The sequence below is a fragment of the Sorex fumeus genome, unplaced genomic scaffold, assembly GCF_029834395.1.
Source record: "Sorex fumeus unplaced genomic scaffold, SorFum_2.1 ptg000063l, whole genome shotgun sequence".
Taxonomy (NCBI): domain Eukaryota; kingdom Metazoa; phylum Chordata; class Mammalia; order Eulipotyphla; family Soricidae; genus Sorex; species Sorex fumeus.
In genome coordinates this window covers 76,031,311-76,045,870 of record NW_026606120.1, presented here as the reverse complement: position 1 = coordinate 76,045,870, position 14,560 = coordinate 76,031,311, and the positions used below count along the sequence as shown (strand labels likewise).

General features: G+C 46.2%; 1 protein-coding gene across 6 annotated transcripts in view; it reads right to left on the bottom strand.

Annotated features, from left to right (window-relative positions):
- The window catches only part of ATP6V0A1 (ATPase H+ transporting V0 subunit a1), a 72,292-nt gene extending 68,532 nt beyond the window's left edge, over positions 1–3,760 (bottom strand). For all 6 annotated transcript variants that reach the window (XM_056126586.1, XM_056126588.1, XM_056126587.1 and 3 more), the window contains exons 1-2: positions 3,668–3,760; positions 1,462–1,625 (exon numbers count right to left, since the gene is read on the bottom strand). In XM_056126586.1, coding sequence (XP_055982561.1) covers positions 1,462–1,578 — 117 coding nt within the window. In that variant the 5' untranslated portion in view covers positions 1,579–1,625; positions 3,668–3,760. The remainder of the gene's footprint in view (positions 1–1,461; positions 1,626–3,667) is intronic.
- Between the last annotated feature and the right edge of the window lie 10,800 nt (positions 3,761–14,560).

Below are 14,560 nucleotides of genomic sequence, written 5' to 3'. Positions count from 1 at the left end.
AGCAAGTAGAGAATAACTTAAGGAACTGTAAAAATTAGAATGAGGAATGCCTAACAATAGATGGGTCACCAAAAGATAAGAGAAGGTATGAGGCAGGGAAGAGAACATATGAAGAGAGACCGTATCAAAAGGCACTAAGACCACATCACAGGCCTGTCTTTGTGCAAGTTCTGGGCAGAGTAAGAACTTCCCGAAAACATGTCTATTTCAGTAAGCACATACTAATCCTATCCCTTTCTGACACCTCCTATTTCGTTCATCCATGCATCATTATTCATTAAATACTAAAATATCTTGTGGGCACCAAGGCTACTGAAAGGTGTCTTCAGAGTGCTTAGGTCACAAAAGAGGAGAGACTGTAATCAAGTACTCAGACTGAGGAATGTAAAATCCTGACAGTGTGTTATCCTTAACATAGAGCCTGAGCTGGCATAAGGAAGTGCTGAGTCCTCCTTCTTTCAGCCGCATATCCTGTGCCTTCCTGATCAGATCAGAAGACCAGAGGACACTGGTTTTTACGTATATGATCCATTTTCTTCTAAAACCTTCTCCAATGATCCAGCTGAATGCCTTAAAATAAAGAGACACTCAGTTTCTGCTTATTTTATAAAGAGCTTAACAATCAAAAGAAAAAAAAAGAAAAAAAAACAGTATAGGTGTTAAGAAGCTAAAAAGCAATCTTTGAACAAGTTAGTGTGTGTGTCCTCTACCCACATTCCAAATACTTAGCTTGGGAATGCTCAGAATTATTCTCAAGGGGGAGTCAGCAAAAGCATGAGAGGATTGAATCAAATCATTTTCACGCCTAGAAAGACAACTGGAAGTATACTCTCCACCAACAGTAAAACCATGCAATAATGTTATTTTGCAAATGTAAAACATTCAGGGGCTGGGAGATAGTTTAAAGGGTTGGAGGGGAGGGGGTGCTGGAGAGCGAGTAGGGCGCTTGCCTTGCATGCAACCGACTGATGTTGGATCCCTGGCACCCTACATGGTGCTCTGAGGCCCAGCAGAAGAGATTCCTGAGCATAGCTGGGTGTACACCAAAAGAAGCTAAAATAAAATTAAGAGCTGGAACGCATGCCCAGAATGCAATGGGTCCTGGGTTTGATCCTTGGCACCACATGGCTTCCCGAGAACCACTGGTTATAGCCCTGGTGATCCTCAGCACCACAGGGAAGGCCAAAAAGAAAACCAAAACAAAATACATTCGTCGTGGGCTAAAGGGATAATACTGGAAAACACCTAGCATGTGGCTAACCTGGGTTCAATCCCCAGCCCCCAATATGGGCCCCCTAAGCATGCCAGGGGTAAACCCTAAGTGCAGAGCCAGGAGTAAGGTCTGAGCACAGCTGCAGTTGGTTGTGATGGAAAAAAGAAATTCATAAGGCAATTGGCTATGATAAAAAAAAAAAAGAGAGAGAGACTGGCAACAATGAAAGAAACATCACAGATACTTACATCACGAAACTGCACCTTTCCTAGTTCTCCTAATTCACTGACGCAACAATAAGCAGCTTCAGACTGTAGAAAAAGCTGGGCCAGCGTCATCTCCTCGCTCCGGAAAAGCTCCCCCATGGCGGCAGAGAATACCAGTCAACTGAGTGTGTGTATTTCTCTGGAACCTAAGGCAAAAAGAGAAAATTACATGACATTGGAAGTTGCTGAAAGGGTTAAGAACCAACCACAGTCCCGGAAGTGCATTTCCCTGCTTTTATCCCATGCTGACAGCTTTCTAACCACTGTTTTGACATCCTGCTTCGAAAGATGGAAAGGAGAAACTGCAAAGGCTGCTGCTGCTGAACCCTCTCCCACAGAGCCTGATGGAAAGCCACTCACTTCCTCCGCAGTCAACATCAAGACCAAATGTCAATATTTGGGACATCTCAATAAATGAGAACATTTCCAGATCAAAACAGGACATAGGAATCACCAGCAGCTCTTGAAATATTCAATGCAGGGCCGGAGAGAGATCACATATTTTACATGCTGGAAGCTCAAATTTCATCTCCAGCCCAGAGTTGGGAGTAGTCCCTGAGCATCACCATGTATGACCAAAAACACCAACCCCTAAAAAACAAACACCCCAATACACAATATCATGGGGTAGTGACAGAGTCATTGCTGTCTTTTCTTTTTCTTGTTTTCTTTCTTGGTTGAGTCAGAAAACAAACAGCAGAGCCCTGGATTACCATCTCATTCATAATGGATGCCTCTGTTAAGGACTAGTTTTCTCTCCGCTCACTGATCATTTTCAACAGCCCAAGCACCAGCACTGTCTTAAAGCTGTAACTACCTTAAGGGTTTAACCTACCAAACCTTTAAAATGCACTACTTTCTCCCCGGGGTCTCTAAATACATAAGCATTACCTAAAAGGCCAAAATAAAAGAAAAAAAAATCTAGCTTCATGCTAAGCTGGTATCAAGCATGACAATATGGATGACAAAGCAATTTCATCAAGGCACAGAGAATTCGCTTTCCACCTCCGCTGCCGCTTCTCATCCCCACATTCAAGGTTAATTACATTCTTTGACTTCTCTACCACCAGCCCATCGCAGTTTCGTTTTTAGGGTAGTCTTATCGTGGCCGGTTATGAAAAACAATTGGCGCTATCAGTGGTCCTGAAACTGCAATTATTTATTTTCCGCCAGCTATAGCGAGGTAGAGCGCAGACCGGGCAGGACGACCCACCGCGTGTCCTTTCTAGCATGAGGACCTCCTGATGGAGATGTCCTGACAGTCAAGCCTCGCAGGAAGAGCGATGATGCCTCGGGAAGGCGGGGAGACATTTTGAGAGAAGTCTGACAAAAAACCTTTGTGCATTTCACTCAGATGAACACGGGGTTTCTCCAGGGATAACACGACTTGATTTTAAGAGCGTCTATATATGAACCCAAATCAAAACAAACAATAATAATTTAAAAAAAAATACACTGTTACCAGCTTCTCACATATTCTCCCCCGCCCCAGAGGGGGAAAAAAAAAAAAACGCCAGCAATAAAACCAAGGGCAGATTCCACCGCCACTAAAACCATCAAATCCTGACCCTGTCAATGCCGAGGCTGTCAATAATAACCAGGGGCGAGTTTTTCTCGCCTGTTCTGGGAGATCTCGGGGTCAACACCACGTATTGACCCCTCCAGGGCCAAGCAGAAATAAAGGCAAAGCGATGGGGTGGGGGGGAGGGTCCTCGCCAGTCACATCAGAAACCACCTGCTCGAGGTGAGTCGGAACCGGGGCGCCCACTCCCCGTTCCCTTCCCGGCCTCCCCTCCTCGGGAGGGGCTCTCAACTTCACCTGCTCCCCGACTCCCCAGAGAGCAGGTGGGAGCCATCCTCGGAGCCCAGGCACCCGACCTCCAGGTGGCGGGTGGGGGGGTCAAAGCGGAGAAGCCCCCCCCACCTCCACCGCCCACCCAATTCGTCTGCAGACCCAAGAAGCTTCCGTACCCCCGGCCGCCGGCCCCTGAAACTGGGAAAGGTTTCACAGAGAAGCGAGTCTCCGGTCCTTCCTCTACCCACAAGTGGGGTCGAGTGAACCCCCATTTCTTCTCACAGACTTAAGACCGCGGCTAATCCCTTCAGACAAGCGACGGACGGGAGGGAAGGAGTCCGTGTGCCCCTCGGGCGGTAGCCCCAAACCATTTTCACCCAGCCCGCAGCTCACCCCCAGCCGCGGAGACAGCCGCCACCACAGACGCGCCGCAAACCGAGCCCGCAGCCCCCGCGGCTCCGGGCAGCAGCAGGGCCCCGACGCGCGTGCGTGCGCAGAGCCCCGCCCCGCGCCGCCGCCCGCCCCCGCCCCCGCCGTGACCTCATCGGAGCCGGCCAATGGGGTGCGGCCTGGCTCGGCCGCCGCAGTGCAGAGTCCGCGGGGGCGCGCGCGGGGGCGCAGCCGCGCTGACGCCATCTTGTTCTGCGGCTGCGCCGAGGGCGGCCGGCCTGTGGGACTGACCCGGCCAGTGCGCGAGCCGGTGGCGCCCGAGCGCTTCCCAAATTTTTTTTTTCCCCCCCTCATCGACCCCCTCAACCCTCTCACTTCGAGGCAGCGCTGTCTGCGCTTTTTAGTTTATTTTTTTAATTTCTGCCTGCGCTTTTAACGTCCGCCCCGTAGACTGAGTCTCAGTTCCTCTAGAAGTGGCCTGAAGGAAGGGGAGAAACCCCTGAGATGAAGCTTGCACGGAGTCCTGCCTGCCTTCATTTTAGGGGGAGAAAATTTACAACATCAGAATTGGGGGGCCTGGAGCATGTGTCCAGCGAGGAGGGCGTTTGCCTTCTACACGGCTGATTCCCCCCTTCCCCGATAGTCCCTCCAGGAGTGATACCGGAGGGTGTGTCCCCCTAAAAAAAAAAAACCTGAATAAACACCAAAATGGGTAGTGACTTCGAACGAGGGGCTCCTTCTCTTAGTGTGAAAAACCTAAGGTGTAGCTGACCCAGTTGGCTCCGTGGCACTTCAGATGGTCCCCCACGGTAGCCAGGAGTGACCCCAGAGCATCGCAGATGTGACCCTCCCTCCTCCCCAAGCCCAGACCCCTCTGCCCCCTCCAAAAAGGAGTGCTTGAGTTCTGTCCTCTCAACAACTCAAGGCGTTCAACTTCTTTTCAATTACCTTTTGGGGAAAACTAAGATAGTAAAATTTCAATCATGGGACTCCTTGTAAGCCCATATGATCCCTTGGGATTTCTACACTTCAAATTATTTACAAGAATAACTTCATTTTTATTTGATGCAAAAGTGATGGCAGCGTTTATTGATATAAACGCATTTCTTGACTAATGATATTGATTCCTTTGGCCTATTAAGGAACCCCAAGTTCTTCCTAATAACCAGTACTAAATCCGGAAAAACTCGTGAAACTGGTTCTTGGATCTCTGTAGGTGGTGGAACCCTACTGAGATTCAGATCTAATGAGCTATTGCAGATAAAAATCTGATGCAGGTGATATTTGTCAATCTAAAAAAAGAATGTAATCTTGCCTCAAACCTAAGTAATGAAGAGCAAAAGCATCGTTTTCCTGTGAATTTTTTCAGACTTGAGGTTTAGTTGAGAGAGAAGTACCCAGAGAGGTACAGATGTGAGTTTAAGAGAGGAACCCTCACTTGACGGTCTGCCAACTTTTAGAAAACTATTGCACAAATGTCATTTCCTTCCTCTGAAACTCTTTTTTTCTTTTATTATTTTTTGGGATACAGCCGGTGGTTCTCAAGGGTAACTCCTGGCTTTGCACCTCAGAATTACTCCTGGCAGAGCTTGGGGACCACATGGGATGCCCAGGATCAAAATGGGGCTGGCTGAGTGCAAGGCCGAAGTTGCTGAATAATCTTTTCAGCTTCATGAAACTATTTTTTTCTTTTTAATGTGTTTTTAACTTTCGGGTCCGCTGCTCACTAATCACTGACTTTTAATTGTCTGAGTTTTAAGACAATTTGGTCTGGACCCCAATCTCATTACAACTTCCTTTTCCATGCCTTCCTTGAAAACAGGCATGTTTCAAGACTCTGTTTCAGACTCCTGCCATGAATCTTTCTCCAGCGTGTTTCTTTTCCCTCCATGCTCTCTTCCTTGGCAGTTCTGCCTGTTATCAGCTTAAAGGGCTTCAGTGTGGGATGCGTCTTATTTTTCCATCTACCTCCTTTCTCCAAGGCCCAGAATAGTTGAATCATGCCATTCAGGCCACAGATGCTTGGTAAGGGCCTGCTGTGCGGCTGACTAGGTACCAAGCATAGGGAAATGAAACACACAGGCTTCCAGTCTCAGAGAAGGTCCCAGCTGAATAAGAAATGAAGTTCCAATCATTAGGAGAGAGTGGTGAGTGCCATGTAATTAACACTGCACTATGTCAGGCACTTTTCCAAGTGCTTTATAAATAGGAACTCTTTTTATCTTCACCAACAACACTAGGAGGCAGATACTATTATCCCGTTGAACAGATAGGGTGAAATTAAGACACAAGAATTTGCCCAAGGTCACGCAGATCATAAATGGCATTTCCAGGTTTAAACCCAGCCAGTGGGATGCCCTTTCCTGTGTTTCAGAGTATGACACTGTTTGAGGGGTGAACATGTAGCTCAGTGGCAGAGCACTTACCTTGCATATGTGAGGAACTAGGTCTGATTCCTGAAACTGTGAAAAATAAAATAATGAACCATTACTGTCTCTGGAACTAGGGATGGGGCTCAAGAAGTAGGATAGATACCTTGCATGTTAAAGCCCCGGCATGGCTGCCTACCCACCTTCAACCCACCAGTAAAGAGTTCTGTCTCTTAGCCTAAATTAGAATCTTTTGGGAATGGAGAGACAGTATAGGGGGTAGGATGCTAGCATTGCACATAGCCGACCTGGGTTCAATCTCTGGCATCCCATATGGTCCCCTTATCACTGCCAGGAGTAATTCCTGAGGTATCCCTAAGACAGAAGTTACCCCCAAACATCGCCAGGTGTAGCCCAAAAACAAACAAACAAACAAAAGAGAGTCATTTTTTAAAAACTTAGATTGGGGGGGTGCTGGAGTGATAGCACAGCAGGAAGGGCGTTTGCCTTGCACGCGATCAACTCGGGTTCAATTCCCAGCATCCCATATGGTCCCCTGAGCTACTGCCAGGAGTAACCCCGGTGCATCACCAGGTGTGACCCAAAAAGAAAAAAACTTAGATATTTTTTATTATTTTTTTCCTAGTTTCTCTCCAGGCTATATATATATATATACATATATATATATACATACATATACATAAGTATTGCTTCTTCGGTTTCTTCTGCAATATCTTTATGTCTTTTTCATATGTGCAAACTTCTCTTTGGGTTTGGGAACAATCTGCTTTTTCAGAAAGGATCATCTCAGTGTGGCAGGGAGAATTCATATAGGGGTTAATCTGCCCATGAACACTGTAAATTCTGTGGTGCATGTTGGGTGCTTTGTTCATCTGAAAATGTTCAATGACCAGAGTCTACATCTAAACTCTTAAGTTCAGCATTACTCTCTGCATTTTGAAGCATGTGCAGTAAAAATTCAACACTCTTTTTGGACAAATCACCCTGTGTCCAGCCCTGCTGTTTGACCTAGGTGTACCTACTAGACATTTGCCTTGCAAAGGCTGACTCAGGTTTGATCCCTGGTATCCTGAGCACCACCAGTGGTAATTCCTGAGTGCAGAGTGAAGAGTAACCCCTGAGCATTGCTGGGTGTGGCCCAACAACAACAACAAAAAGGAAACAACTGGTACTTTTTTATTTTTTAGCCACACCCAGTTATTCTCAGGGCTTACTCCTGTGTTCAGGGATCACTGAGTACCCGGGAGCACTGCTGTGGGAGGGAAACTACATGAGGTGCCAGGGATAGAACCTGGGTAAGTTGCATACAAAGCAAACATCCCATCTTTCCAGCCTGATATATTCTTTTAACAAGCTTCCTTATGTCCTTCAATCCTTCAATGCCCATCTGAATGCCATGTCTTCTAAAATCTCTCAATATAGACAGCCTGCACCATGGTACATGTCACCCCAGTTATTGCAACTATCTTTACAAGGGGGCAGGTAATCATGATAAATTATATTAAATCAAATCAAACCAAAGAGGGCTGGAAATATAGCTCTAGGGACTGAGTTTGTGTGTGGGAGGTCCAAGTTCAATCTCTAACACCACATGATCCTATAAGCACAGCTAATAGTGACCCCCCCCATGAACATTGCTGATGTGACTCTCAAGCAAACAAATAACAATAAATAATAAAACCAATGAAAATAGCATGCCGTTCTTACTTCAAAGACTCTGAATATTTAAAATAAAATTCTGCTGGGTAGTGTGGTTTGCTTCAGAAGGGATTGTGAGGCTTCCTTGGAAACTGAAAAAAATGTCAGCTTCCTTAACTCTGCTTCTGGAGATATGAATGAGCTGAAGGCATGTGACATTTTCTGCAACTCTTAAGTTTCTTGTGACTGCCACATGAGGCAGGAAGCCTCGACTGTGAGAAAAGAGTGTCAAAGAAGGCTTTTAAAAGCAGCAGAATGTAGAAAACTTGGGCTGGGGAGAAGAAAAAGGATGAATGGGCACAGGACAGAGAATTTCTGAAGGTTTCGGAAAACTTCAATCTTTGTTTCCAGACAGGACATGAGTGAAGGAAATTTCTGAAGTAGAGAACCTAGTAAATACCTCTTGTATTGGGTTTTTATGACTTGGAAAGTAGGTGAGACTCAGGGTGAAGGAATAGATTGGAGAATATTCCTTAGAAAGGATCTGACCAAGTCAGTGATTAACGGATATATCTTAGTTGAACTGTTTTATTCTTAATGCCTCACTTTGTGCTGGGCATTAATATATACTTAATAAAGATTTATGAATAAAAGAAAACAAAACCAAGTAAGAATGTGGTTTTTGAGGCCAGAGCAATAGTACAGCAGGAAGGGTGCTTGCTTTGCATGTGGCTAACCTCAGCACCCCATATAGTCCCCCTAGCCCGCCAGGAGTGATCCCTGAATGCAGAATCAGGAATAAGCCCTGAGCACCGAACCAAAGCAATCACTGTATCACTGTCATCCCGTTGTTCATCCATTTGCTCGAGCAGGAACCAGTAACATCTTCATTTGTCCCAGCCCTGAGATCTTTGCAGGAGAGCCTTACTTGTCCTTCCCAATGGTGCCTTATTGGAGGCTCTTTTAGGGTCAGGGGAATGAGACCCATTATTGTTACTGTTTTTTGGCATATCGAATATGCCACGGGGAGCTTGCCAGGCTCTGCTTTTTTGGCGGGATATTCTGAGTAGCTTGTCAGGTTCTCCGAGAGGGACGCAGAATGTATGTTAGGTACATCAGTGGGATAGACTATAAGACTTTGCGCAGCCACATTTGCGGCTGCGCACTTCAGGGAGCTTTGTTTTATAGTCTTTGGATCTTGGCCGTTGATGGGATTACATGATGCCAGGGGCAGTTTGTGGGTGTGATGGCCAAGCTACTGGAAAATTGGGTACCTGGGTGAAGGAGGGCCAGTCCCGATCTGAGCAGGCTTGGAGACCTCAGCCCTGGGTCCTGCATACCTGGGTTCTTCTGCCGGTTCTTTCATGCATGAAGCTAGTCTGAGCCTGTGGAGAGTGGCCTTGAGCATGGCTGTGGCTGGGTTCTGGAACCAAAGCAAACCAAACAAAAATCAAAACAAAACAAACAAAAATGTGATTTCTTATAACAAACTGATACACACACACGTGCATACACACGTATATATATAATTTGATTTTGGGCCACAACTGTCTGTTCTTAGGTATACTCTTGGCTTTGTGCTCAGGGATCACTCTTGGTGGTGCTCAGGAGACCATATTCAGTGCCAGAGAGCAAACCCGGGTTGGCTGCATGCAAGGCAAGTACCTTACCCTTGATACCATCTCTCCGATCCTGGGCTTATATTTGTAATAATAAACTTATTTAAGGTAGAAAATGGTTATTCCATGCTTATTTATCCCTCTGGTTGATGGAGATTGAACCCAGCTCTTATGCATATAAGGAGAGATGTCTGTGCTTTTAAAGTGAGTTTTGTTTTATAAAAGCAGTTTATAGGTGGTATTGGAAGGAGGGAGTCATAAAGAAGTTGCAGAATTCATCTTTGGCCTACTGCCACTGTCAGATGCAGTATCCTTGGGCTGCTAATTGCTGGGAGTGGCCCTGGTGCTCCGGTACTGCTGGAGAGATGCCCCAACATTAAAATATAAAGATCAGGGAGATAACTTCAATGGGATGAGCATATGTTCTGAATACATGAAGCCTGGGTTTGACCTCCAGCACTCTATGTTCTCTAAACATGAATGGGAATAACTCCTGAGCACCAAGTCAGGAGTAGCCCCCAAACACTCCCCTGTGTGGTCCCAAAATAAAGAAAAAATAAATCTGGAGAAATAGCACAGTGGGTAGGGGAGCTTGCCTTGCATATGGCTGGATGGGGTTTGATCCCTGAAATCCCATATGCTTCCCTGTGTGCCAGGAGTGATTCCTAAATGCAGAGACAGGAGTAACCCTTGAGCATCTCCAGGAGTGGCCCCAAAGCTTTAAAAAGTAAAGAAAAGGGGGGTATGGTGCCACCAGCAGGTCAATCTGTACCTGTGAGACAAGTGCATCAGCAGCCTGATGGCATCGTCAGACTTTCAGATAATCCAAAATTGCTGCTGTGCCTTTGGCCAGACCCCAAAAATTTGGAGCAAAGTTTACCAAGAAAGTAAATGGCCAAAAGTTAGGTATGTGGGAGACACACCCACAAACCACCTCCGGCTCAGCTATATAATTGGAGGCATGGCCTCTCTGGTTCCTGATTGAACTGCTTAACGGCCATGATCCCAGAGATTCAGAAACGAATCTCAGAATCCAAAGGCTTTTGGCAGAAATGTGTCCTGTTCCTGCAGTAGGTTACTGGCGCTGGGCCACTCCAGGTGGGAATAGGTTTCATGCCTTGGCCTGTTGCCCCTGGCAGCCCGGAGACTGCCATCCTCCAGAGGCCACTGGACAGTCAGGTTTGGGCCTGCAGTGACGAGACACATGGGGCCTCACCACATGGGGGTGGAATTGGCCCTTTCCTTCCCATTCCAACGAGACCCCGAGTCATTGCCTACAAATGGCCTTTCTGGCTCCTGATCAAGCAGATTAACGGCCATGATCCCAGAGACTCAGAAGCAAATCTCGAAATCCAGCGGCTTTTGGCAGAAATGCATCCGGACTGCATACAAGGTGGCCACCACCTCAGAGCTTATTGGAAAGCCAGGTATGAGCCGGGGGTGATGGGGCAACTGCAGTCTCATGGGAAGGGGGATGGTACCGGCTCATCCTTCACGCCCTGCCAAGGTCACAAGTTGCCCCCCACAAGCGGCTCTCCATGGCTCCAGAGGCAAAAGGACTTAATCCAGAGCCCAGCAGCTTGCTGCAGAAAAGTGAATGAACCATGCGTTAAATGACGGCGCCATGCCTACCCGGAGGGAAAAGGTGTTGCTCCCTTCCGCCTTTTTCCCCCCAGCAGCAAGGTGGCCTCCACCTCATAGCTTATAGGAAAGTCAGGTATGAGCCGGCGGTGACAGGGTAACTGCATGCTCATGGGAAGGCAGGCAGTACTGGCTCCTTCACGCCCTACCGAGGTCACGATTTGCCCCCCACTAGCGGCTCGCTGGCACAGCCATAACACCAGACGCACAGAAACCAATCTTGCAATTATCTGGCTCTTTGCAGAAATCCAAAACCACATTATATGATTCTCATAACCAGCTATAGAAAACAAAGTATTTCACAATGCCTTTTCAGCAATTCTGATTGTTGGCGGGGAGAGGGGGAAATTCTAAACAATAATGGTGCATCTTTTGTCAAAATAATAAATGTCGAGCCTTGTGGACAGCAGGTTTGAGCCGGGGGTGGGGGCGGCAGGGACCTCATGGGAAGGGGGGGCGTTCTGGTCGTCCTTCACACCCTACCGAGGTCACCAGTTGCCCCCCACGAGCGGCTCTCTGGCACGGCCACGGCCCTGGAAGCTCAAGGACTTAGCACAGAAAGTCACCCGCTTGGAGCAGAAAAGCAAATGGACTATGTGTTAAACCGGGCCAGCATGCCTGCCCGGAGGGGAAAGGGTGTTGCCCCATTCGCCCGCTCCTCTCTGGAAAGAAAGATGGTGGCCGCACGGGAGCCTTGTGGACAGCAGGTTTGAGCCGGGGGTGGGGGCGGCAGGGACCTCATGGGAAGGGGGGCGTTCTGGGCCGTCCTTCACGCCCGACCGAGGTCACCAGCTGCCCCCCACGAGCGGCTCTCTGGCATGGCCATGACTCCAGAGCACAGAAACCAATCTCTTAACTATCTAACTTTTAATAGAAATACTTCCAGGGTTAATAAGTAAAATAGCAGAAATCCAAAACCGCAATAGCGGCTGCGCGACATCATTTTATACTTGAACCCAGCTGTAGAAAGCAAATCATTTCACAACGCTGTTTCAGCATGTCTGATTGGGGGGGGGTCGTAAACTCTAAACAATAATGTGCATCTTCTATCGAAACAATGTATCTAGTCAAAGTAGATAGAGTATTAACTAGAACTCATCTGCCTCACAGGAATTGGGAGGGGTGGGAGGGGGGGGTTCTATTGGGGTTCGCGGTTAAAAATAAGTATTGGTAAAGGGAAATGTGTTTGATATTTACATGACTGAGACCTAAACCTGAAAGCTCTGTAACTTTTCCCACAGTGATTCAATAAAGAAATAAATTATAAAAAAAAAGAAATAATAAATGTCGAAATAATAAAAGGCCTTTATCTTTTAATAAATGTAATCAATGTAGAGAAGAGTTAAGTGGAAATCATCTGCCTCACAGGCATTGGGAGGGGTGAGGGGGGGTATACTGGGGTTCTTGGTGGTGAAAAATGAGTACTGGTGAAGGGAAAGGTGTTTGATCATTGTATGACTGAGACTTAAACCTGAAAGCTTTGTAACTTTTCTTACAGTGATTCAATAAATAAATATAAGAAGAAAAAAAAAGTAAAGAAAGAAAAAAATTGAAGTAAAATTAAGTACTTACAAGTTACAAACAATCCAAAAAAACCAACCCAATAATAACTTTATTCTTATTAATAACAAGCAATACAAAATAAATTACTTAGGGCCTGCTATTGGGGCAGGCTTAGTTGGTGGTTGGGAAAATTGAAAATAATGGTGGTGGGAAGGTGTGATGGTGGTGGAATTGGTGTTGCAATATTGAATGTAATAAATTATTGTGAAAAACTTTATAAAAGTAAAATAAAATTTTATTCTGGAAAACTCTGAAATACCACTTTAACTGCTTGATGTTACTATCACTAACAATGGGACTATTAGCATCATGTACCTTCTAAGGACACAATGAACACAGCTTCCCTTTTGTGCTGTTCCTTCTGAAAATAAATATCCTAAACCCTATCATGAGGAAACATTAGACAAGTTCAAAGCAAGCAACTCTCTGTACAATAACGGTCCTGTAATTTTCAAAAATGTCAAAGTTCTGAAAGTCAAGTAAAGAAAGAGTAACTATTTTCTTTTGAAGGAGAGTAAAGAGATGTGACAATTAAATTCAAAGTGTGTCTGATTGGATCATTCATCTAGTCATCTCTGGGACAAATAATAACATTTGAAAGGTTAAAAATAAGATGGTGGTCTGTATCCATGTTAATTTCCTGATTTACTTGTTTTGTTTGGGGGCCACACCCTGCTATGCTCTGGGCTGACTCCTGTGTCCAGGAGTGACCCCTGGTGTCCTTGGGATGCCGCACTATTTGGGATTCAACCCAGGCCACCAGCATGCAAAGCGTGTGCTCAGACCACTGAGCCATCCCCTCCAGATCCCATTTCTTAATTTTGACGGTTATTATGTGGTTATATATCAGAATGTATATTTGTGAGAAAAAAAACACGAACATTAAAATATTCAGGCGTGGTAAAACATCAGGCTGGGGGTTGGAGAGATAGAGGTGGGTAGGACACTTGGCAGGTTCAATTCCCAGCACTGCATGGTCCCTCAAGCTCTGCCAAGAGTGATCTCTGAGCACAGAGCTTGAAGTAAGCCCTGAGCACCACAGGGTGTAGCCCCAAAACAAAAGAAAAATGTCAGTTATTACTTTACCCTCAAATGGTTCATTCCCACACCCCCCAAAAATCATTTTGTGCTTTCTTTTGGGGGGTTAGGGAGATAGTTCAGTGTCAGGGATGCATACCTTCACCGCATACCTTCACCCACAGTGGAATGACTTCTGTGGCACCACATGGTCCTCCCTATCACTCCCTGAATAACCCTGGTGGCCCTGGGCCCAAGCAGTTCCGCCTCATGCACCTAAACATCAAACCAACTTGACTAGATGATCGAATACCACGAGCCTCTTGTGCACTGCTTGGGAGGGTCCCCACAAAAGAAATAAAATAACAAGAAAAAATAAGTGGTCATGGGGCAGGAGTGATATGCACCTTTTTTCCCCATTTCATTATTTTATTTATTTATTTTGGTTTGGGGGGGCTACACCCAAAAGTTAGGTTTACTCATAACTCTAGGCTCGGGATCTCTCCTGGTGGGGTTCTGGATCACTTGGGGTGCCGGATCACATGGGGTGCTGGAGTGATAGTATAATGGGTAGGGCATTTGCCTTGCAAGCAGCTGACACCCTACTTGCAAGGCAAATGCTCTGAGCACAGCCAGGTGTGTCTTCCCCTCAAAAAAGTTCTGGATATCAGGTCCCATCTTCAATAGGAGTTGGAGAACATCCCTGAGAACCCTGTGTGTCCACATGTATGTGCACCTGTGTGTAACCCCCTACACATATATACACACACATAGAACCCTCCACACCATGAGATCTGTACTTTATCACTGCCTGCTACATTCTCAGTCCTGGAAATCCTGTTTGGACAAAGGATTTTTCTTTCCTGTTTTTCTTCTTTTTATTTCTGACCCACACCTGGCAGTGTCAGGGCTAACTCCTGGTTTTGTGCTCAGGGATCACTCATGATGGACTTGGGGAACCATTTGATGTGCTGGGGATTGAACTCAGATTAGCCACATGCAAAGTGAGTACCTTAACCCCATACTCT